This window comes from Pelophylax lessonae (assembly GCF_965119305.1).
Source record: "Pelophylax lessonae genome assembly, chromosome: 1".
Lineage (NCBI taxonomy): Eukaryota > Metazoa > Chordata > Amphibia > Anura > Ranidae > Pelophylax > Pelophylax lessonae.
In genome coordinates, this window is record NC_138768.1 from 292,142,589 (window position 1) to 292,169,337 (window position 26,749).

General features: G+C 43.5%; 1 protein-coding gene across 1 annotated transcript in view; it reads right to left on the reverse strand.

Annotated features, from left to right (window-relative positions):
- Positions 1–26,749, reverse strand: part of SRRD (SRR1 domain containing) — a 49,752-nt gene that overhangs the window by 17,299 nt on the left and 5,704 nt on the right. Inside the window, exons 3-5 of the mRNA XM_082262382.1 lie at positions 25,093–25,133; positions 13,221–13,438; positions 3,677–3,775 (exon numbers count right to left, since the gene is read on the reverse strand). Coding sequence (XP_082118508.1) covers positions 3,677–3,775; positions 13,221–13,438; positions 25,093–25,133 — 358 coding nt within the window. The remainder of the gene's footprint in view (positions 1–3,676; positions 3,776–13,220; positions 13,439–25,092; positions 25,134–26,749) is intronic.

The window sequence follows — 26,749 nt, forward strand, 5'->3', positions numbered from 1 at the left end:
GCATTTGAAAAAAACAGTGACAATGCGCAAAACACAGTAATTCATATTATTGGTTTTGAGTAACTGCACTTTCTGTACTGCTCACACAGAAAGTGCAGTTACTCAAAACCAATGCTGGACAGGTTCAATACCATATAACTATCTATATCAGTGGTTGTCTACTTTTAAGGATAAAAGGGCATCCACTGAAGCCCCTGAGAGAGCCACACATAACATCCAATCTATGTAATTCTCTAAAAGACTGTCAGAGACTGTTGACATATTAGAAGAGATGGTTAGCGAGGGGAGACATCGTTCAGAAGTTGTAGAAAGGCAACCGGATTTTGGAGACTGAGGACAAGTTATGTGGGATGGCTAAAGATCACTATCATTAAAGCCCCTTTGCAAATCAATGCTCGAACACCCACTACTGGGAGTCTTCAAAGGCAAAAAGGCAAGCACCAAAGGGTCCACGTGGCCTTCTAGCCAAAGCTTGGGCATCAAGGGGCTATATGAGTCCACAGGAAAACAAATAATGCATCGCAAAACATTAATTTAAAACTATCAGAAAATGTGATTGCTGCCCTCTTCTTGAATATGCAAGGCTGTATATTTTTTTTAAGCCAGTAACATATTACTAATGTCTGCAGATCAGTATAATAGCCAAAAGATAGTGAACAAAAGTAGCTAAATATTCTCTCCTCGCGCACGCGTCAACCTTTTAGACCATTGAGAGGTCAATAAACGCACATGAAGTTTGATGGCCTCCCAGTCTTAGCTCTGCCAGGCCTCTACTGCAACTGTCTTCAGTTCCTGCTTGTTCTTGGGGCATTTTCCCTTCAGTTTTGTCTTCAGCAAGTGAAATTCATGCTCAATCGGATTCAGGTCAGGTGATTGACTTGGCCATTGCATAACGTTCCACTTCATTCCCTTAAAAAACTCTTTGGTTGCTTTTGCAGTATGCTTCGGGTCATTGTCCATCTGCACTGTGAAACGCCGTCCATTGAGTTCTGAAGCATTTGGCTGAGCAGATAATATTGCAGATAATATTGCCCAAAACACTTCAGAATTCATCCTGCTGCTTTTGTCAGCAGTCACATCATCAATAAATACAAGAGGACCAGTTCCATTGGCAGCCATACATGCCCACACCATGACACTACCACCACCATGCTTCACTGATGAGGTGGTATGCTTTGGATCATTAGGAGTTTATTTCCTTCTCCATACTCTTCTCTTCCCATCACTCTGGTACAAGTTGATCTTGGTGTCATCTGTCCATAGGATGTTGTTCCAGAACTGGTTTTACATCTTGTGGTGAACCCTCTGTATTCACTCTGGTAAAGTCTTCTCTTGATTGTTGACTTTGACACACATACACCTACCTCCTGGAGAGTGTTCTTGATCTGGCCAACTGTTGTGAAGGGTGTTTTCTTAACCAAGGAAATAATTCTTTGGTCATCCACCACAGTTGTTTCCCGTGGTCTTCCGGGTCCTTTGGTGTTGCTGAGCTCACCAGTGCATTCTTTCTTTTTAAGGATGTTCCAAACAGTTGATTTGGCCACACCTTATGTTTTTGCTATCTCTCTTATGGGTTTGTTTTGTTTTTTCAGCCTAATGATGGCTTGCTTCACTGATAGTGACAGCTCTTTGGATCACATATTGAGAGTTGACAGCAACGGATTCCAAATGCAAATAGCACACTTGAAATTAACTCTGGACCTTTTATCTGCTTCTTGTAAATGTGATAATGAGGGAATAACACACACCTGGCCATGGAACAGCTGAGCAGTCAATTGTCACATTACGTTTGGTCCCTTAAAAAGTGGGAGGCACATATACAAACTGTTGTAATTCCTATACCTTTCACCTGATTTGGATGTAAATACCCTCAAATTAAAGCTGAAAGTCTGCAGTTAAAGCACATCTTGTTTGTTTCATTTCAAATCCATTGTGGTGGTGTATAGAGCCAAAAAGATTAGAATTGTGTCGATGTCCCAATATTTATGGACCTGACTGTATACATTATATTGTGAAAAGTATTGGGATGCCTGCCTTTACACATACATGAACTTTAATAGCATTGCAATCTTAGTCCAAGTATAAGGTCCCTAAAGACATGGATGAGGAAGTATGTTGACTGGCCTGCACAGTCCTGACCTCAACCCTATAGAAGACCTTTGGGATGAATTAGAGTGGAGACTGTGAGCCAGGCCTTCTCATAAAACATCAGAGCCTGACCTCACAAATGAGCTTTTGGAAGAATGGGCAAACATTCCCATAGACACACTACTAAACGTTGTGGACAGCCTTCCCAGAAGAGGTGAAGCTATTATAGCTGCAAAGGGGGGGCCAACTCAATTTTGAACCCTACAGACTAAGACTGTGGAGGCCATTGGAGTAAAGTGACCTCATTGTCATGTTCAAGAAACCAGTGGTGAGATGATCTGAGCTTTGTGACATGGTGCATTATCCTGCTGGAAGGAGCCATCAGAAGATGGGTACACTGTAGTCATAAAGGGATGGACATGGTTAGAAATAGTACTCAGGTAGGCAGTGGCATTTAAATGATGCTCATTTGGTACTAGAGGGCCCAAAGTGTGCCGAGAAAATATCCCCCACACCATTACACCACCAGCCTGAACCATTGGTACAAGGTAGGATGAATCAATGCTTTCATATTGTTTACACTAATTTCTGAGCCTACCATCTAAATGTCGCAGCTGAAATCAAGACTTATCAGTCCAGGCAATGTTTTTTCCTATCTTCTATTGTCCAATTTTGGTGAACCTGTGCGAATTGGAGCCTTTGTTTCCTGTTCTTAGTTGACAGGAGTGGCACCCAGGGGGGTCTTCTGCTGCTGTAGCCCATCTGCTTCAAGGTTCGATGTGTTGTGTGTTCAGAGATGGTATTCTGCATACCTTGGTTGTAACGAGTGGTTATTTCAGTTACTGTTGCCTTTCTGTCGTCTGCCCATTCTCCTCTGACATCAACAAGGCATTTTCCTCCACACAACTTCCACTCACTGGATATTTCCTCTTTTTCAGAGCATTCTCTGTAAACCCTAGAGATGGTTGTGTGTGAAAATTCTGGTAGATCAGCAGTTTTTGAAATACTCAGACCAGCCGTCTGGCAACAACAACCATGCCACTTCAGTCACTTAAATCTCCTTTCTTCCCCATTCTGATACTCGGTTTGAGTTTCAGAAAGTCATCTTCACCTCGTCTAGATGCCTAAATGAATTGAGTTGCTGCCATGCGATGGGCTGATTTGCAAATTGTGTTACCAAGCAGTTGAACAGGTGTACCTAATAAAGTGGCCGGTGAGTGTATATATACACACACACAGTATATATATTTTTATTTTCAGATTACATACTGTAAATTTTGGTTTTCCCTTTGCCAGTGGTGGAAGAACAATAATAAAACCTGATTTTTGTTTAGAATCCTATTTACAATGTCTACCTGACAAATATGTTCTGTGTTTCTTTGCCTTTCTTTTACAGCCCCTAGGGATTTATTTAACTAGATTGTGAAAACAGCAACTACATGCTGTAACTCATGTCAGCTAGTCTGTAATTTGTCTGATTGGTTGCCATGCAAATCATTACCTTGTGATTCTGTTTTCTAAATAAGTTCTATTCTGCTCTGCCGGCAATTCTTTCTTATATGAAATGAGTAGCACTTTATTAGCTTACCTCATTTTTGCAAATAACTTTTAAGTCCAGTTCTTGAAGTACAGAAATCTCCAGGGAGGAAAACACTGGATCAAAAACATAGCACTGCTGATATGGAATCTGGAGAAAAAAAAAACAAACTTTAGACCCCAATTCTCCTAAATACATGCGCACAATAAACAGTATACAGGCAGTGCCCGGATTCTCTAGGTTTGTTCCTACGTTGAATTTGTATTTAAGTTAAAACAGGTACATTTTTTAGGTGTAATCAAGCCCAAAATTTTTTTTTGGAAGTTTTGGATAGCATGGGGAAGGGTTAACACCCCTGTAACCAGTGGCGGCCCGTCCATTAGGGGTGCAGGAGCGCCGCCCCCCCCCACCCCCCCATCCATGCGTCCGGCCCCCTAATCTACATGCAGGGCGCTGGATGTATGGATTCCAATGGGTTTTTTTTTTTTTTTTTGAAGCACGTGTTTAGAGCAAGAGGCTATAATAGGCTTCAAAAAGGGTGGGCTCGGGGCGCACAGTTCTGCGCCCTGAACCCACCCAGTTGTGTGACAATAGTGAATGAATATTCATTATTGTCACACGGATTTTCCTCCTGGCCAATCAGGAAGCGGGTCCTGAGACCGTTCCCCAATTCGCTGAAAGGAGAAGCCTTCCTATTGGCGAAGGAGGAAAAGGGAGGAGATGCAGGGGAATCCCGACCAGCAAAGGGGGAAATGGAGGAGACTGAGGGGGAAGCCACCGCCGCTTCCACATGTCAGTCCAAGGGCAGCACAGGGTGAGTGAGCCGACGACCCGGGGGGTGGGTAATGTGTGTGGTGCAGGCTGGAGCTGGTGTGGCCCCCCCCCCCGACCCATGGAGCACCAGCCGCCTCTGCCTGTAACATTTGTTTTGCTGTCTATGTTCCTGTTCAGAAGATTTCATCTCATTTTCTGTCCCTATGACAATTGGACTTTGAAAATTTTGGATTGTTGTGGAGACAAGGATTGGTGATAAAGCTTCAATGGAGACACCTTTTTCCCCATGATAACTCTTACAGGAGTGAATTTCCCTTCCTAGGGGTAGATTTCTCCTCACTTCCTGTTGTCTCCCTCCGTTTGTAAGTAGGAGTCGTATGTAAGTAGGATGTATGTAATTCAGGGACTGCCTATATATAGATGACATTAGATTAAGGACATTACTCCTTTTGAAAAACTTTCAATTGAAAGAGATCATACTGGATGTGACGCAGAAATGCACCATAAAAGTACAAATAAAACAAGACTGTAACACAATAAAACATGTTCTTAACCTGTCCAAAGTCCCAGCCTGCTGAGTAAGGGCAGGATTGTACCGAGCCCAAGTATACAATGTTTGTTATTACTAGCTTTATCCTGAAATTGGTTTATTCCATCCTCCTCCCCCAACATCCCTTAAAATGCATGTTTTCACCCCACTTTTCTCCCAGACATCTCCTAAAATATACATTGTATAATCAATCATTGGGGGGTCCCCAAAACTACAGAGTCCTCTGATCTACACTTATCACGTGAATTTTTACTGGCAAGCATACTTATATGTTGAAGAATAAAAAGTCAATAGGAGGTACCCACATTGAACTGAAGGATGTTCTGGCTTGAAGCCTGTGCCAGCCCCATGGGCAAAACATAGGTTCACCATAAAACCAGCTGCTCTTGTTTGACAGCTATGCTTTTCTTAAACTGCCCAAAAGAAATCAAATGTTGCTTCTTAGTAAACAAGGTAACTGCGGGTATTCAGTATACTGTTTGTTACAAACACCCCCTGATATCTTCTTTCCAGCTCATATGACTGGCTCATTGATTATCCACAGATGGCTGCACAGATCTCAAACTCACATTACAGGTAGCCCCTGCAGCAGAAATATCATTTATTAAAGTGGTTGTCAACCTCAGTCATGAAATCTGAACAAAGCACATATATCTGTAATGTTTATTGTCTCTTCCCCAAAGCTCTGAGTGTCACTTCTGAGAAGTTTTCCCGACACATGAGATACATTTGTGATGGGGAGAGAGCTCAGCACACAGTTTGTCTATTCAGAACACACCTCTGCATGTTCCTGTGCTGTGTGTGGAGGAGGTATCCTTTTCCTCCAATCAGCTCTCACACAATGTATAAGAGCTCTAACTGCAGCTCTCCATCCCCTCTGCTTTGCTCCTGACAGGTGAAGGAGTTTATCACAAATCTGCATCTTGAAGGGGGTGTAGGCAAGAGAAGACTGAAGATAAACAAGTAAAACTTATGTAGGAGGATTTGTGTAATCTCTGTGTATCATCAAAGGCAATGGGTTTACAACCACTTTATTATACTTCTAAACGCTAAGCCACATGAAATGATGGAATGCAGAACCTGCAGGTTTATTATTACAATTAGACTGATCACAATATTATAATGAAGGCAGATAAAGGTGCTGCCAAAGCAAATATTAATGTCTAAAAAACTGAGAATAGTAAATATCTGTAATGCAGGATTTGACAAATATAGAGCCAGTAAATCCAATCCAGGAACCAGCAGGATTTTTTGGAAACCAGCTCCAATGACTAGAGCAAAACTTCAAAAATTAGGTACATTGGCTACCTGGCTGATGGCATTTGTCCAGCCCCACTGTAATGTTTGCTACAATCCATAAAATGTATATAGTTGACATGCGAAGAATGATTTATTCTCTGAAAACTGGAGTTTCACTTTTAAACAGTTTGCAGTATGAAATCTTTCCTTAGACAAAGAAAACGTTTAATCAACAAATGTATTTTATGGTAAAAGTTGACTATGCAAGTCATTCCCAAATCCAACTTCCCATAGCAAGCACACCTCCTGTGTGAAAGTGTGTTCACTAAGTAGTACTAACTTAAAGGGTAACTCCACTTTAGTGGGGAAAAAATAGCAAATAAAGAATAAATAATATAGTGTACACACTTAACCACTTCAGCTCCCAAAGGTTTTACCCCCTTAATGACCAGGCCATTTTTTGCGATTTGGCGAGTTGCTTTAACTGGTCGTGTGAAGCCGTACGCAAATACAATTGATGTCCTTTTTTTTCCTAACAAATAGAGCTTTATTTTGGTGGTATTTGATCACCTCTGCGGTTTTTCCATTTTGTGCTATAAACAAGAAAAAGCGACAATTTTGAAAATAAACACAATATTTTTTACTTTCTGCTCTAAAACATTCCCAATAAAAAAATTTTAAAAATTTTTTTTTTAACATTTTAAGCCAATTTGTATTCTGCTACATATTTGAAAAAAAAAACAAAAAAAAATCACAAAAAGCATATATCGGTTTGTGCAAAAGTTATAGCTTTTACAAACTACGGGATAGATTTATGGACTTTTTATTTATTGTTATTGTTATTTATTGTTATTTTTTTATTAGTAATGGCGGTGATCAGAGATTTTTATCGGGACAGTGACATTGCGGCGGACAGATCAGACACCTAACTGACATTTTTTTGCGGACCAGTGAAATTAATACAGTAATCAATGCTAAATAATATGCACTGTTACTGTATAAAACACACTGGCAGGGAAGGGGTTAACACCGGGGGGGGGGGGGGGTGATCAAGGGGTTAAATGTGTTCCCTTTTGTGGGGGGATAGGTTGGACAGAGACAGAGAGAGATCGGTGATTCAGCGTAGCTGAATCACACAATCTTTCCCTGCCTTTCTGACAGAAAAGCCGCCTGCTTTGTTTACATAAGCAGGTGGCTCCTCTGTCATTCTGGTTGAAGATTGCGGGAGGCCGGCAGCGTTTGAGCCCGCTTCTCCCACGGTCTGGTTCCCGCTGCGTCTATTCACAGCGGGAGCGCGGCTCCGGCGGCGTGCGCGTGCCCCCGAATCTGCGTGCACATAATCACGTAGATCTACGTGATTATACGCAGCCGAGCTGCCCTGCCGCAGTAAATCTGCGTGGGGCGGTCGGCAAGTGGTTTAGTATATAAATAGTATGAAAGTGAGGCCAAAACATATTGGCCCCATAAAGGACGATGAAGGAAATCTGGCTACAAAGGACTGAGAGAAGGCAAAGGTGCTAAATAAATTCTTCTCCTTAGTCTTCACAAAAGAATTGGGGGGATACAATAACCTAGATTGTAGGGTTAACAAAAGACAAACTCAGAACTAGACTTAACTCAACATAAATAAGTCACCAGGACCAGATGGCTTAAACCCGGGGGTCGTTAACCACTTAAGCTCCAGCCCTATTTCGGACACTTTTTTTTACAAGTTAAAACCAGTATTTTTTCCTAGAAAACTACTTAAAACCCCCAAACATTATATATACTCTGGAGAATAAAATGTCGGTCATTGCAAAATTTTTTGTCACGCGGTATTTGCGCAGCGGTCTTTAAAACGCCATTTTTTTTAAAAAAATTTGAAAAATCACATTTCACTGCATTTAAAAAATACTAAACAGTAAAGTTAGCCCATTTTTTTTGTATATTGTGAAAGATGATGTCACGCCGAGTAAATAATAACCCAACATGTTACGGTTTAAAATTGCGCCCCCCCGTGGGATGGCGACAAACTACGGTCAATAGAGATCTCAATCGGCGACACTTTAAATTTATTTAACGGTTACCAGTTTAGAGATAGAGTGTAGCTCTTTTTTTTTAATTATTGCCCACGCTCTGGTGATCGCAGCGATACCTCACATGTGTGGTTTGAACAGCGATTTCATTCGCGGCTCGACTTGCGTATACGTTTTTTTTGTGCGCGAGCTAACGGTGACGGGGGCGGCTAAATTTTTTTTTTTCCTATTTATTTTTTCTTTTTTTTTAACTTTATTACAGGTTTTTTTAAAAAATCTGATCACTTTTATTGCTGTCACAAGCAATGTAAACATCCCTTGTGACACCAATATGTAGTGACAGGTACACTTTATGGAGGGATCGAGGGTCTAAAAGACCCTAGACCTCTCCACTACACTTCCCATTTTTGCATACAGCCGTTTTTTAAATCTGCCGCCTTTTGCAGCACAGTAACCCGGAAGTGACGTCATGGACGCCGCCTCCGGGTTACGTCATCGGAGACCCGATCGATGCCGTTTCCGGCATTCATCGGGACTCCATCCAGCCGGCGGACGTGCCGGCTGGGTGCTCGGGGCTCCCGGTGGGATGGGAGCCCCGAGCAAAGCCACGGAAGGCGGCGGGAGGGGGGGGGGACGTCCCCTCCCGCTCACCCGGGTAACGGTCGAGCGGCTCCCGAGCCGCATCGGCCGTTACCGAAGGAAAGCCGACCGTCGGCTTCAAACCACGGTACCGGGATGATGCCTCTAGCTAGAGACATCATCCCGGTATAACCCCGCAAAGTCAGCCGATGTACCGGTACGTTGATATGCGGTAAGTGGTTAAAGACCTCAGCCAGGTGATAGCCGCACCATTGTTCCTAATTTTTATGGATAGTCTACTGACAGGAATGGTATCAGCTGATTGGAAAAAAGCCAACGTGGTACCAATATGTAAAAAAGGGCTGAGATATATCCCTGGGAACTACAGGCTGGTTAGCCTAACATTAATATTCTGTAAGATATCAGAGGGAATGATAAGGGACTATATACAAGACTTTACTAATGAAAACGGTATCATTAGTAGTAATCAGCATGGATTCATGAAAAATCGCTCTTGCCAGACCAATCTACTATTCTTCTATAAAGAAGTGAGCTGCAATCTAGATAAAGGAAGGCCTGTGGATGTGATGTATCTGGATTTTGCAAAGGCATTTGATACAGTTCCTCACAAACGTTTACTGTACAAACTAAGGTACGTAGGTATGGACCATAGAGTGAGTACCTGGATTAAAAGCTGGCTTTACGGGCGAGTCCAAAGGGTGGTGATAAATGGGGAGTACTCGGAATGGTCTGGTGTGGAAAGTGGGGTCCCCCAAGGATCGGTCCTGGGACCAATCCTATTTAATTTAGTCATAAACGACCTAAAGGATGGGATAAACAGCTCAATCTCCGTATTTGCAGACGATACTAATTAAGCAGGGCAATAACTTCTACGCAGGATGTGGAAACCTTACAAGAAGACCCTAACAAAATAATGGGGTGGGCATCTACATGGCAAATGGGGTTTAATGTTGAAAAATGTAAGGTAATGCATTTGGGTGCCAGAAATATGAACGCAAGTTACTCACAAGGGGGAAAGCCTTTGGGGAAATCTAAGATGTAAAAGGACCTGGGGGTCCTCGTAGACAACAGGCTCAGCAATGGCATGCAATGTCAAGCTGCTGCAAGAAAAGCCAACAGAATACTGGCGTGTATTAAAAAGGGGATTTGCTCCAGAGATAAAACGATAATTCTCCCACTCTATAATTCTGGTCCGACCACATCTCTAGTATGCCGTCCAGTTATGGGCACCGGTCCTCAGGAAGGATGTGCTGGAACTGGACAGAGTCCAGAGAAGGGCAACAAAACTAATAAAAGGGACTGGAGGATGTCAGCTATGAGAAAAGATTATAAGCATTGAACTTATTCTCTCTGGAGAAGAGATGCTTGAGAGGGGATATAATATCAATGTACAAATACCATACTGGTGACCCCAGCATAGGGAACAAACTATTCAGGGAATATAAAAGGACTCGCGGCCATTCGCTAAAATTAAAAGAAAAGCGGTTTAACCTTAAATTGCGTAAAGGGTTCTATACCGTCAGAGCGGAAAGGATGTGGAATTCTCTTCCACAAGCAGTGGTGTCAGCGGGGAGCATCAATAGTTTCAAAAAAATATTAGATGGGCACCTTGACAACCACAACATACAGGGGTATACAATGTACTATTGACATAAACACTTATACACACTCATCATAGGTCGAACTGGATGGACTGGTGTCTTTTTTCAACCTCACTATGTAACAACTGCAACACAAGTCATATTGTAAATAAATGTTATTAAAAATTATATTTCCTTTTCAATCTGCAGCCACTGTAATTTTCTGAAAATGCAATACAATTTGGCTACCTGGAGCTGTTCTGTACACATAATGTATACTGAACACCACCAAGAAACAGAATTTCCTACTTGTGTGATTGGCTCACTGATTTTCCCAGAAGTCTGCCTAAGATACAAGTCAGAGTTCAGGCATCTCCTGCAACAAAAATGTCATTTTTGGTGAGATCTTTCCAATAGGAAATCACGTCTAAAGGGATGCAGGCCCAGCAGATTTCCTCATTAGTGCTCTGCAGGTGCACAGCTAAATGATAATTATGAAACCACTCCCATAAGGTTCAGTTTCCCATATGGGCATGGAGAAGCACAGAGGGATTTCTTCAAAATAACAAAAGGTAGGAATCTGCAACAAAGATTGTTGTAATCCTTGTAATGTACAGAGATCACCCAGAGGGGGGTGTTTTTTTCTCAACAAAAAATGTTTTATCCTTGTGGCTATGCATCCTTGTGTGGTTTTCTAGTGTCTGCTAACCAACTGCATGAAAATGTCTGTTCCTAAGGCTCATATATTTACACTGAAATACACACACACACACATGAATGTGCCCCGATCCCTCCATAGGAGGTTTCCACAGGAACAGGGTGTCTGAAATAAAGCTGCAGTGCTCTGGGAATCCTTTGTCGTAGGTGCACTCTCGGTATCAAATGTTAATTTGTACACCAAGATTATGTTTGTGTGTGTGTGTACAGTATCTCAAAAAGTGAGTACACCCCTTACATTTTTGTAAATATTTTATTATATCTTTTCATGTGACAACACTGAAGAAATGACACTGTGCTACAATGTAAAGTAGTGAGTGTACAGCTTGTATAACAGTGTAAATTTGCTGTCCCCTCAAAATAACTCAACACACAGCCATTAATGTCTAAACCACTGGCCATTTTCTCTCCCCAGTATCATGTGACTCGTTAGTGTTACAAGGTCTCAGGTGTGAATGGGGAGTAGGTGTGTTAAATTTTGTGTTATCACTCTCACTCTCTCATACTGGTCACTGGAAGTACAACATGGCACCTCACGGCAAAAAATTTTTTGGGTATCTGAAAAAAGAATTGTTGCTCTACATAAAGATGGCCTAGGCTATAAGAAGATTGCCAAGACCCTGAAACTGAGCTGCAGCACGGTGGACAAGATCATACAGCGGTTTAACAGGACAGGTTCCACTCAGAACAGGCCTTGCCATGGTCGATCAAAGAAGATGAGTGCTCATGCTCAGCATCATATTCAGAGGTTGTCTTTGGGAAATAGATGTATGAGTGCTACCAGCATTGCTGCAGAGGTTGAAGGGGTGGGGGGTCAGCCTGTCAGTGCTCAGACCATACACCGCACACTGCATCAAATTGGTCTGCATGGCCATCGTCTCAGAAGGAAGCCTCTTCTTAAGATGATGCACAAGAAAGGCCACAAACAGTTTGAAGACAAGCAGACTAAGGACATGGATTACTGGAACCATGTCCTGTGGTCTGATGAGACCAAGATAAACTTATTTGGTTCAGATGGTGTCAAGTGTGTGTGGCGGTAACCAGGTGAGGAGTGTGTCTTGCCTACAGTCAAGCATGGTGGTGGGAGTGTCATGGTCTGGGGCTGCAGGAGTCTTGCTGGCACTGGGGAGCTACAGTTCATTGAGGCAACCATGAATGCCAACATGTACTATGACATACTGAAGCAGAGCATGATCTCCTCCCTTTGGAGACTGGGAAGCAGAGCAGTATTCTAACATGATTACTACCCCAAACACACCTCCAAGACAACCACTGCCTTGCTAAAGAAGCTGTGGGTAAAGGTGATGGACTGGCCAAGCATGTCTCCAGACCTAAACCCTATTGAGCATCTGTGGGGCATCCTCAAACAGAAGGTGGAAGAGTGCAAGGTCTCTAACATTCACCAGCTCCGTGATGTCATCATGGAGGAGTGGAAGAGGACTCCAGTGGCAACCTGTGAAGCTCTGGTGAACTCAATGCCCAAGAGGGTTAAGGCAGCGCTGGAGAAAATTGGTGGCCACACCAAATTTTGACACTTTGGGCTCAATTTGGACATTTTCATCTTGGGATTTACTCACTTTTGTTGCCAGCGGTTTAGACATTAATGGCTGTGTGTTGAGTTATTGTGAGGGGACAGCACATTTACACTGTGTTGTCACATGAAAAGATATAATAAGATATTTACAAAAATATGAGGGGTGTATTCATTTTTGTGAGATACTGTATGTACATAAATTCTTCATTTTTAACAGCAACACAGACAAAAGTTAAAAGCATTTAAATGATTTTTGAGTAGAATAGGGGAAAGCTTTTTATTTCTGTTGTGTCGCAGATTTCCCCTCACTGTCTGGTGAAATTGTTGTCATCAGGATAGTAAGGGGGAAATCTCTCTATCAGAGCCCTGGATAGCAATTAAACTTGACAGGGGTTTTTAATACTTCCCCAGGCTATCCAAAATTAAAACAAAAGAACACTTTGGGCTCTAGTTGTGTTCACAGTGCATTGAGAGTGGATTTTCACATATTTTACATGGTTTTGCTTGAGTGCAAAGCCAATTTAAACAATGGCAGTCCATAATACACACTACTTTGTGCTGTGCTCTCATTAGTTCAGGCTTCTACCTTAAAGTGTTTGAGGAATAGCAGTAAGAAAGCCAGCTGATACCGAGATATGACACATGAAGCGAAATTTCCCAGACCATAACAGACACATTCATAGTCTTGGAGACAACGGTGAGAAGGCACAGCTTCCTCAAGGCACTGATTTTTCATTAATTCTACATTGTCACTGTTTTCTTTGGAAACTGCTGGAGCTATATTTTGACATTTGTAAAGACAACCTGCGGGAAAGAAAGATAATAATGTCACTGCAGTTGGAGCTGGCTTGTAAAAAAACAGTGTCAATAAATCTTTGTTATGTAACATTGCACTCTACAAAGGGCTTCAACTTAGTTACATCATTTGCTTTTTGCAATGTTATCTGAAATATAATTCAGAAAGTAAGGAAATCACAGATTTAAGATGACATTATTTCATTCAGATGAAAGCAGTACATTTTAAAGTGATTGTAAAGTCTTGTTTTTCTAAAATGTAAAAATAACAAACATGTTATACTTAGGGATGCACCGATCCGATATTCGGATAAGATATCTATACCGATATGGCCAATTTTGCTGGATCAGGGGATCGGTAAAATTGACCGATCCACTGGCCGATCCGTTTTTTGCTTAGTAACGGCTCAGCCATCCCTTACTAGGTGCAGTAGTAGTATGGGATGGGAGCCGCTACTTCCTGTATAGGTCCAGCTCACAGGCGGAGTGATATCAGATGCACTCCGCCTGTGAATGTAGGAGCCGTACACATGAAGCAGCGGCTTTGCTCTGTACTGCAGCCGTATGCTTTGTGTGTAGCTCAGGATCTGTGATGTCACAATGCCAGATATCGGTATCGGGTCCAACAATGTCGGATCGGTGCATCCCTAGTTATACTTACCTGCTCTGTGCAGTGGTTTTGCAAGAGCAGCCCCAATCCTCCTCTTCTCGGGTCTCTCTTCAGTGCTCCTTGCCCTTCACTCCTGTTGGGAAAATGTATGTGTGTGATTCCACGCTATGGATATTGAAATAATAAATATGGCTGCTGCTCCCACTATAACGAACTACCGTGGTAGTGTCTGGTGTGGAATTATAAACAGAAAATGGGTTTGGCGCTGCTCTGTGCATGTCTCTATAGTGTAAGAACCAATCATTCACAAAAACTCAAATGATCAATAAATAGTGCAGGTTAACAAACACAGTGTATCAAAATTCATATGTCATGTCTCATAATGGGAAATTTTAACAGTGCTAGTGCCAAGTGAAAGTGCCCAGTGTAAAATATCAGACCTATTGCACTTGAACGATCAATAAATCAATATAGCAAAAATGTATATAAAGTGACCAGAGTGATCAGTGCTCTAAAAGGAAAGTCTTTATATAGTAAGCAGTAGTCCTTCAATTAATCCAACATTCCAACCGTCATGTGTCAGCACTGCAGGTCCTTATAGTAGTGCTGCTAGAAAAATGATGTTTGGTGATATTGCAGCAAAAGGGAGTTCCACACTATCATGCAATGTGCCCGGTGTCTCCACACGTGCCCCCCTCTTGCTTCACTCACCAGAAATCTCTCCCTTCAAAAGTGGTAACCAGCATTCACAGCTCCACTTGGTTGTATAACCAGGAACAGCCCCAGGAACGTTCTAGGGTTGGTCCTGGATATCTATATACAGCCAGGTGGAGCTGTGAATGCTGGTTACCCCCATTGAGGGAAGAGATCTCTGGTAAGTGAAGCAACAAGAGGGGGGCACGTGTGGGCACTACTATAAGGACTTGCAGCGCTAACACATGACGGTTGGAATGTTGGATTAATGGAAGGACTACTGCTTGCTATGCACTGATCACTCTGGTCACTTTATATACATTTTTACTATATTGATTTATTGATGTTTCAAGTGCAATAGGTCTGATATTTCAAACTGGGCACTTTCACTTGGCACTTTTAATATTTTAATATTGCTTATTTTTTTAAATATTTCCCATTATGAGGCATGACATATTCATTTTGATACACTGTGTTTGTTTACCTGCACAATTTTTTTATATTTCGTGTTTTTGTGAATGATTGGTCCTTACACTATAGAGATATGCACAGAGCAGCACCAAACCCCATTTTTTGTTTAAAAATCCCTCCCTCCTGTTGAGTGCCCCCACTGCAAGAAGCTTTCTATGGGGGCACCCAAGCCAAACCACAGTTCCCTGTGTCCATTCAGATACAGAGGCCCTTTTCTCTCTTGGTTGACTGACTTTGATTGACAGCAGCGGGAACCAATGGTGCAGCGCTGGTGTCTCAGCCAATGAGGAGGGGAGTCTCGGGCAGCCGAGACACTCCTACAACATCGCTGGATCTAGATGGGGCTCAGGAAAGTATTAGGGAGGCGGGGGGGGGGGGGCTGCATTGAGATAAAAAAAAACATTATGAATTCAAAAGCATTTTAAGTGTTACAGAATTTTTCTCTAAAACAGTTATGGTCAGTTTACACCACAGAAACACAGTCCGTGCGTTTCTGCATGCTGGTTTTTGATGCGCTCCGGCACATTTTTTATGTGTTTTCAATGCCTTTTTTCCTGTCTTTCTTTTTTACAATGTTTCCTGGGGTTGTTTTGCTGTAATGCATATTTGATGTGTTCCAGTGCATTTATGATGCATTTTGCCAAATTTCTGTAAAAGTCTGTGCAGAAAAAATGCAGCATGTTGTACTTTTTCTTCTGCACTCCAGTGCAGTGCCTCACTGATTAAACTGGTGTGAACTTTGCCATTAGAACCCATATAATTGACTGTCCATGCCTTTTCGATGCAGAAAAAAACCACACTGGACTGCATCTGGTGTGAGCCAGCCCTTACTTCTAATAATATTGATTCTGGGCTATTACATCAGCATTTTTAAAATGGTATGTATTACCTATACAGTTCTGATATGTTGATATGTAAGAGATTTATAGCCACGTGTAGAAAGTGGGGATGCACCCATACTGGTATCGGTGCCGATACCAAGCATTTGCGTGAGAATCAGTACTCTCCCAAATGCTCCTGATACCGAAACCGATTCTATTTGCGTTAATGAATGAAAAAATTAATAGGCGCAAATCACACTGCAAAGATTTGCATGCCATTTGAACAGCAATGCAGTGCAATTCCTGTCCGAATCGCATGCAATTTCCCCCACTGCTTATGTGTGTTTGTGTATAGAAGGGAAAAATGCCATCTAGTGGGCGGTTTAAAAAATGTTAGAACTGGAGGAGATGTAGAGATGGTCCGCCCCCAAGCTGACATCACTTCCGCCCTATACCCATGGGGTCCCGGAAATTCTCCTCCTGCCCTTTGCTATCTTCAGCGGACCGGGACACTTATGTCAATTATTTTGTATGTGGCCAGATATGTACTGTGAGATCTAACCTTTTTTAAACTGCCAACTAGATGCTTTTCCCTTTCTATACACACACACAGGAGCAGACAGGAATTCAGACAGGAATCGCACCACATTTTTTGTATTGCCGCAAATCGCGCTGTGAAGTATCGGTACTCGGTATCATCAAGTACTTAAAGGATAAGTCCAGGCAAAACTTAACTAACGCTAAATCTGCTCTGTGCCACATTCTAAAACCTAATCTATCTATTCCTGTAAAGCAAAAATCGTTGTACTTACCTATTTTGCACCCGATCCGGTCTGGTCTCCAGCGACGAAAGCTGTGTGCAGGAGAGGACTGACAACAGCTGTGAAATGAATGGGAAGTGACGTCACCCATAGACTTACTATAGGGCTTCCGTTGTTGAGTGCCTCTCCTGCACCCTCCTTCATGATGAAGCCGACACGGACAGCTCAGCGTGGGACCGGACCGGTTTGGCTGCAGAAAAGGTAAGTACAGTGATTTTTGCTTTACAGAGTTAGATAGATTAGGTTTAGAATGTGGCACAGAGCAGGTTTAGCGTTAGTTAGGTTTTGCCTGGACTTATCCTTTCACTGCAAGTATGGTTCACAGGCAAAACATTTTGTATACATTTCTGCATCCCATATTAGCCATAATGTGTATACATATATATATATATATATATATATATATATATATATATATATATATATATATATGAAATGGGATTTTCTCTGACGTTCATTGACGGACACAGCTCCTAATCTTCTTGACCCACGTGGGTTATACTGCCCCCTGCAGGAGTAGGACACTAGGCAGAAAATAACTTGACAATGCCTCAAGGGCTGTCCCAGGGGCTATACTCCCACTCTCTGCTATAGGTACTCAGTTTTGTTACAAGCAGTGTCAGAAAAGAAAAACCCAACTCTATAGAGGGGTGGGTGCTGTGTCCGTCAATGAACATCACAGAAATGGATTTTACAGTAAGTCAAAATTCTCATTTTCTCTTTTGTTCATTGATGGACACAGCTCCTCATCTTCTTGACTACGTGGGACATCCCAAAGCAGTGTCAAACATGAGGGGTGGGAACAGCAAGAAAAGATTAATTCCCAAGGCTAAACATAGCCAACCAGGTAACATGGAGCTCAACCATAAAACAACTGGAGCTCACATGAAAAAAAATAAAAAAAAACCTTTAAAGACGACTAAGTCCTCTAAACCGCAGCCTGCAAAGCCAAAGGAAGCATCCGCAGATGCCAACATATCCACCTTATAAAATTTTGGCACTGACGCCTGATGACAGAAGGCCCAAGAGGCACTAAGCGCCTGAGCACAGTGCGTCTTAGCAGGGAAAGGAGGAACCTGACCCTAATAGAATAAGCCTGAACCACAGTCTGTCTGATCCATCTGGAAATAGTCTCAGCAGAAGCAGCCAACCCTTTGCGAAGTCCATCCGTGAGGACAAGTAGTGAGTCTGACTTTCTAAAAGACTCTGAAGCTGGCCAGGTACCCCCTTATTGCCTGAACCACATCCAGGGAATGTAAGGCAATTTCCCTAGGATGCTTAGGCCTGGGACACAATGTCTTCATTCAAATGAAAATCAGAGATGACCTTTGGAAGGAATGATGGACATGGACAAAGAACCACCTTATCCTTTTGAACCACCAGGTAAGGCGAACAACAAGACAGCACCGCCAGCTCCTACATCCTGTGCGCAGAAGTAATAGCCACCCAAAAGGCCACCTTCTGCGACAATGTAAGCAGGGGAACCGCCAGAATGTTTTCAAAGGTAGGCTTCTGGAGAACTGACAACACCAAATTGAGGTCCCACAGCGGCAATGGAGACTGCACTGGAGGAACCAAGTGTCTCAATCCCGGGAGAAAGGTACGCACCTAGGTGTGTGGCCAACGGACGTTAAAAGAAAACTGCCAAAGCCCAAACCTGGCCCTTGATGGTACTCAAGGGCAGGCGCTGCTCAACCCCTCGTTGGAGGAAAGCCAAGGTCCGAGTTACCGAAAAGGAGGGTGAACCCCGAGGGATTCACACCACGCAATGTACGTCTTCCAAATGAGATGGTATATCTTCCTAGATGTAGATTTTCTAGCTTTTAACAGTGTAGGAATCACTGAGTCAGACAACCCTCTATCCTTCAGCACCTGGCTTTCAACAGCCAAGCTGTCAAGCCAGGGACTGTAAAACAGGATGGAAGATTGGCCCTTGCAACAACAGATCTTCCCTGAGAGGAAGTCTCCAAGAAGCAAAGGCGAACAGCTGTACCAGATCCGCATACCAAGACTGGCGAGGCCAGTTTGGAGCCTTCTGGAGGAATCCCTTCTGCCTCGATCCTGCGCAGGAGACTCGGCAGAAGCTTGAGAGGAGGAAAAGCGTAAATCAGATGATACCGACTCCAGAGTCAGACCCAGATAGTCCAGGCTTGTGGACGGAACCAGAGCAGACTTCTGAAGATTCAGAATCCAACTGAACTCCCTCAGAGTTTGCAGAGTAATCTTCAAACTTTCCAACAGAGCAGTCAAAGACTCTGCTCGCAAAAGGGATCGTCCAAATACCCCAGTACCGCTATCCCCCACTGACGCAACAATGCTAGCACCGGGGCCAATCCTTTTGTGAAGACCCGAGGAGCGGAGGCGAGACCAAAGGGTAAAGCCACAAACTGATAATGCTTCCCACCCATGGCAAAGCGCTGGTGGCTGACACATATCGGGATGTGTAGGTAGGTGTCCTTGATGTCAATGGAGGCGAAGAAATTCCCCTGATGTAGGGACGCCACCACCGTGTGAATGGATTCCATTCGGAACTTCTGTACCCGCACAAAGCAGTTTAGCACCTTGAGGTCCTTGACTTCCTGCCTGGGAACTGTAAACAGGTTTGAGTAAAAACTTTGAAAAAGTTCCGATGTCAGAACCGGAACAATCACCCCTTGAAGTAACAAGTCTTGTACTGCCCCAAAGCGATCTAGGGACAAGTGCAGGTTGGAAGGGAAGAACCTGTCTGGAGGATATGATCGAAACTCGATCTTGTAGCCAGACCGAATTACTTTGTGGACCCACTTGTCCTGTGTCGGCGAGATCCACGGATCCGGAAACCCGCAAAGACGTCCCCCCACCCCAGATACACAGGGCGGTGAGGGTGCCCCTTCATGCGGACGAAATCTTGTGCGCAGGTCTGGCAGAACCCGCTTGTGGCTTGCCAGACCAGGTCCTCATAGAACCCCCGGCATAGGCTCTGAAGGGCTTAGATCCCTTGTCTTGAGACCCTGTGGGACAAAAAAGCCTCTTGTGAGCCAAAAAGAAAGGCCCCTGTCTGCAACGGGACCCCTTACCCTTGGAAGCCTGAGGAAGAAGAGTACTCTTTCCCCCTGTGAGGCCTTTGATGATGTCATCCAAGGAAGCTCCAAACCGGTGATCCCCCACAAATGGAAGATCGGATAAGGCCTTCTTAGAAGCCTGATCTGCAGACCCATAATTTCAGCAAGATAATATGCCGCAGGACCACCGCTGAGACAGACAGTCTAGAAATCAATGGAGCCGCATCCAAAGAGGCATACAAACTGTAGCCCTTGGACCAACTGATCCGCCAGCACTGCAAAGGTAGGGGGGAGCTGTTCCCCCTCCAGGTCCCGGGGCAGAAGTTTGCCCACTCTGTCATAGCTTGCGACACCAGAGCAATACCCTAAGTGCCGAACCAGCCACAGTGAACATATGGTGGGTCAAGGCCTCCGACCTCCTATCAGCCAGATCTGAGAAGACCGGGGACTCTTCAACCAGGATTGTGGTGGCTTTATTCAACCTGGAAACCGGGGAGTCCACTACAGGAGGAACTGTCCATGTTTTAAGGAGGGAATCCACATAGGGGTACTGCATTGCAAAACGCTTAGGGATTGCAAAGATGCGTTTCATGCACCTCCACTGTTTTGTAACAATATTGTCAAAGAAGGCAGGAAAGGGGAACCCCCTCGCCACTTTGGAGAATCTATGGGTGCCAAAAGGTGACCCGCGCCTCCGATGCTGCCTTAGTTCATCTTTAAGGTTTCCCGCACTGATACAATCAGCACATCCACCAGCGCCTTTTCACGTGCAGCTAGTGGAGCAGAGGAATCATCCTCACTATCTGAGCACGCAGGGTCTGTGGATACAGACCCCGAAGGGTAACTCGCATCCTCGGCGGTCGAATCAGATTCTGGATCTGATGAGACACAGGAAGCAGGTGAAGGCAGGGGACGCTTTGTGCTAGCCCGTTCACCCAGGACCAAATCTACCTCAGACACCAAGGACTCCAGGACCGCCATCAGTGCAGTCAGTTGTTAGGACCCAGGGGGCCCGACAGCCTCTAAGAGGGGATCAGGTGGTGAAATATGCTCCAGGGACTCCATGAATGGAGAGGGGAACCCAGTCAAAAAACTGTAGAATACTGCAAGGGACACCTTACCGCGCCAGCGGCACCACAAGGTCCAGCATGGAGCACTACCGCTGCAACAGCAGAGAGAGAGAGAGAATCCCATTAACAGACTCACCACCACCGGTTAGGTACTCACAGCACCGAACTAACTGCACACCATGCAGCGATCAGGAAGAGGAATATCCAGGGATCAACACTAGAGGCCGAGGAGGGGCTCCCACCACCGAATCACCACCCATCCGACTCAAAAAACATGGCCGCCTCTATGTTCAATGGGAAACCAAAAAAAAATGCCCGCCGAGGCTACACAAACATGGCCGCTGATTTGTAGCATAAAAGGCTACAAGAAAATGGCAGCCCGTGTTGCCCCCAGGGGCTCCCCAAAAGCTCGAAAACGATCTCAACAGGAAGGGGGGCCCTGGCAGGCACCCCCACTAGGCCCATCCCTCTCCCAAGGTTCGATCATTCGGTCGCAGGCAGCGCGCTCCCCCCACCCCCTTTGCCAGCTCAACACCCTAGGCCGAACTAAAAAGGTACGTTCACCCCCGGGAGGGGGGAAGGGCGGGGGGCGGGGGGTGTGGGCGGCTGGGGGGCAAAGCCCTGCAGAAGACCAAAGAGAAAGGGGCAGATGCTGACTGGGAGGGAGAGGAGCCGACCATCCCAGGGAGGGGCCCACGTCCAGCCCAAAACCCTCCAGGTACTTACCACACCAGGAACAGGGTGGATACTGCTCTGGACAGACCATCGCTCCATTGTAATGTGGGTGCTGTCGGCCAGGAGGAAACGTTGCAAATCAGGCCGAAACCAGTTTGTATGCGCCCTCGCGAGACGATTAACTCGCAGGCCAGCCCCCTTCCAGTGGGGCTATGTCGCGGCAGATCTAGCGCAGAGCTGAGGTCTGCACGCGCTCACTGGCCAGATTGGGGGTTCCATCTGGATCTAGATCAGCGGTCACTAAATGGCGGCCCGCGGTCCATTGGCGGACCGCATGATGCTTCCGCCCGGACCGCGAGGCCGTATTCAGCCTCCTCCTCACTGCGGCTCCCGGCTCACTCGCAGCCGGTGTTGTCCGGATGGGCCGCGAGTAGGGGTGTGACGTCACGTGCGCGTCCCGCCCCTTGCTCCTGACTGCGGCTCCCTACAGCTGTTTGATGATGCGCGGCCGGCGGAAGTGACGAGGGTATAGCAATCTGAGCGGGTATCTGTCAGAACACCGGGCAGCAAGCTAGGGCGTGACACTATGTGCACGCCCCGCCCCCCTGTTCGCAGCTTTTGGCTCAGCTCCTGGCTCCAGGTATGTGGAGCACATTTTTAGGGGAGAATAGCTGCACAAGCTTTAACAAGTGTGCAGAATGGCATATTTTGTTGTGCTCATTATAGTGCCCCATAAAAAAAAAATGTGCCCATCAGAGTTCTCCCTTGACATAAAATGTGCCCATCAGCGTGCCCCTTATTTTATGATAAGGGACATGCTGATGGGCATATTTTATGTTAAGGGGCACTCTGATGGGCATATTTTATGTTAAGGGGCACTCTGATGGGCATATTTTATGTTAAGGGGCACTCTGATGGGCATATTTTATGTTATGGGGCACTCTAATGGGCATATTTTATGTTAAGCGCAACGCTGATTTACACGCTTTGTTTTGCCCATCAGAGTGCCCCCTTACATAAAATGTGCCCATCAGCGTGCCCCCTAACATAAAATGTGCCCATCAGCGTGCCCCTTATTTTATGTTAAGGGTCACGCTGATGGGTATATTTTATGCTAAGGGGCACGCTGATGGGCATATTTTATGTTAAGGGGCACTCTAATGGGCATATTTTATGTTAAAGAGCAATGCTGATTTACACGTTTTGTTTTGCCCATCAGAGTGTCCCTTAACATAAAAAGTGCCCCCTAACATAAAATGTGCCCATCAGAGTGCCCCCTAACATAAAATGTGCCCATCAGAGTGCCCCCTAACATTAAATATGCCCATCAGCTTGCCCCTTATTTTATGTTAATGGTCACGCTGATGGGAATATTTTATGTTAAGGGGCACTCTGATGGGCATATTTTATGTTATGAGGCATGCTGATGTGCATATTTATGCTGTGGTACACACTGATGGGCATATTTTATGTTAAGAGGCTTGCTGATGTGCATATTTATGCTGTGGTACACACTGATGGGCATATTTTATGTTATGGGGCACTCTAATGGGCATATTTTATGTTATGGGGCACTCTAATGGGCATATTTTATGTTAATAACAACGCTGATTTACACGTTTTGTTTTGCCCATCAGCGCTCCCACCATCATAAAATGTGCCCATCAGAGTGCCCCCTAACATAAAATGTGCCCATCAGCGTGACCCTTAACATAAAATATGCCCATCAGCGTGCCCCTTATTTTATGTTAAGGGTCACGCTGATGGGCAAATGTTATGCTAAGGGGCACGCTGGTGGGCACATTTTGTTCTGCCCATCAGAGTGCCCCTAACATAAAATGTGCACAGACTTGAGATTCGGACCTCGGCCCAATGAAAATTTTAGCGACCGGACCTCCTTGAATTTTAATTCATTACCCCTGATCTAGATTATGCAGTCCATCACTTAGTCCGGCACTTGATTGTAGATCTTACAGGAACAAAATGATAAAAAGAGGAAAAAAATTAAATTTCAAAAAGAAAAAATTGCCATGACCAGAGATACCAGCAAGGAACTAGGTCCTTACACCTGACTAGGCAGAGAGATGGAGTAAACCCCCTAGGACTGCCCCATATGCATAGTCAAGTTCTTTTCTGCCTAGTGTCCTACTCCTGTAGGGGGCAGTATAACCCACATAGTCAAGAAGATGAGGAGCTGTATCCGTCAATAAACAAAAGAGGATTTTTTTTTTTACATAGCTCTGTCAAGTCAACAGGCCTGTATTTACAGAGATCACATACATTTACAATGTTTCCGTTTGCAAAACCCACCTGACTTAAGCCAGTAAAGTATAATAAGGGCTCCTTTACCCCAGGTTTGAGCTGTGTTGATCAGCTTTAATGGCGATTAACGGAGGCTCAAAATAAGGACACATAGAAGAAAATTTTTCTATGTGTCCTGCTCACAACACACGTGTTGGACTGCATTGCATTAAAATGTAGCATGTCTGCATTTTTATGTAGAGCAAAGCATAAAAACAAATGTCAACCCGCAGCACATGTTTTGCCTAAAGCTGAATGAAGAATGAAGTGTAATTTTGTGACATTTCAATGTGGTTAAAAAAAAAAAAAAAAGGCAGAAATTAGAAACACTGCAATTTGCAACACACCAAGTCAAAGAGTAACAATGCATTTGGACAATAAAACCTATACTGAAGTGTAAAGGGAACAATGACACTTTTATGTCTAGCAATGCCATCTGAATTATAGGCCTACTTTTATATTTAAAAAAATCTCAGAATTACTTTAAAGCCTAAGTGCAGTCAAAATAAACCCCACAAAATCAGCACAAGGGACATCATTTACAGTCAGTAGGATGTGTCCTTTGTGCTGATTCCTCTTCTGTTAGGTGAAAACCTTCTCCATTAATGCCTCCCACCCCCATAATCTTCTGGTGTGGTGTGGGTTAACAGACCTTTGGGAGCTGTGAGAGGATCTCATCAAGAGAGCCTTTTCTCCTAGCTCCTCCATTCATAAAAGCCAGTACTACAGCTTCTATGAATGAAACATGATCTATGAATGGAGGGGTGGACCTTTTAATCATCTGCCCGTCCTTCATTTTTAGATAGCTTTTCATTCATAGACAGCTTTGTCTCTATTTATTAATATTAACCCTTCTAGTCTAGTAGCGTGACATTAAGGAGCAACTAAAATGCCATAAAAAGACTTGTAAGGACTATTCCTCTTTTACTTTTTTTCAATATTTTACCCAAAGAGGAAGCAGAACAGTTAACGTATGCAAATATTTTTGAGTTTGAAATAAATTTTGAAAGGAGTCTCGGTGTACATGCAGTATAGCTGTTCACTGAAATTCATTTCACTAACACTGTAGCTAAGTGGATTTTTTTGAGATTTGACATTATTTCATTTATTTAGCTGGATTTATGGTTTGTAAATGAGGACTTTTAATACAATGTACTCACCTTGACAGGATTTCCAAAAGTCAGATATTCTTAGGTTTTCCCTATTGGATAAAAAAATAAACACATTCACAGCTAATACTTTCAGAAATGCTAGCAGAAAACCATAAATATCATTCATAAATATCACATTATTTTCAGTCATAGGTATTGAAAGTCATTCTGATAAATTGACACATATAGGTCTCATATCTCCTCCATGTGCTGCAAAATGCATTTGATTTATATGCATTAAATCAGTCATTGCAGCCAGCTGTTATATCCAGGAATATTTTTTGCTGGGCTACACAAAATAAGACGAACATTACTCATTCTTTATTTACTTCCTATGGGGTGGACTTTATAACCCCCAGCTGCTTATGCTGACCAAATGTGACTATTCACCATTTAAATGGACAAAGCCTATCTGCACAATGTTTTTTTGTACTGCACAAAAATCTACATCATGGTTGTCTCTAGCCCAGTCTCCAGGACATCCTTTTCTATGAACTTGGAAGTTCCAAGTTAGTAACTCTGCACACATGAAAACCTTTTAATATATACATGGATCTGATTATTTAGAGCATACTGGCAATGTTTCCTTTACATAATTAGTCCTTCACTGAAAGCCAGGCATACTCCAAAAGAAAGTCCTACAACATAAACACACAATTCACTTTATTCAGTTGCATTCTGTATGTGTGTGAAAAAAAATATATATATATATATTTTTTTTTTTTTTTTTTTTTTAAAGGGAAATAATAACCAAGCACCATCAGTGAAAAGAAGAACAAGGAATCCTGGAAGGGATGTCATGGCCCCCAAAGAGTCCTGATCTAAACAATATTGAATCTGTCTGGGATTGAATAAAGTGACATCAGCAACAGAGATAGTCTAAATCCAGAGAATTGTGGTTAGTTTGCTAGATGTTTAGTACAACTAGTCTGTCCAAAAAAAAAACGACAAAGGATTATGTACGAAGTATTAAATAAATTTCAGTAGCACGTTCAATACTTTTTTCCCTGTGTCATGCCATTTTTTTTACACATAACCTAATTTCTGAACTTATTTGTTTTGGTTTCTTTGTATGTATGGATTGCATGGGTTGTTACTGACATGTGGTGAAAATTTCATGTCAATAGCACTCTTAGCGCTCGTTCACATTTGAGCGACTTGTCATGGGGTTTGACAGGTTGAATTGCATGACAAGCTGCACCCTATTGTTAGCAATGGCACCGTTCAAATTGGTGCAACGCCGACTTTGTGGTGCCACATTAATATGAAAAAGTAGTTTGTGCACTACTTTTGGTGATTTTGGGTGCGACTTGCATAGACATCTATGCATGAAGCCGCATGTCTTCAAAGCACTGACATGCGGCTTTGAAATTGTGCCATTTCAGATGAAGTCACACAATTTCAAAGCTGCATTCAATGAGAATGAGGAGTAAGAAATATATTTACCTAGAAAAATGGGGACGTGTACAATTATTTTTTTACCTGCTGTGTATGTGTGTGTGTATGTATATATATATATATATATATATATATATATATATATATATATACACACAGTATCTCACAAAAGTGAGTACACCCCTCACATTTTTGTAAATATTTTGGTGAACTTCATGCCCAAGTGGGTTAAGGCAGTGCTGGAAAATAATGGTGGCCACACAAAATA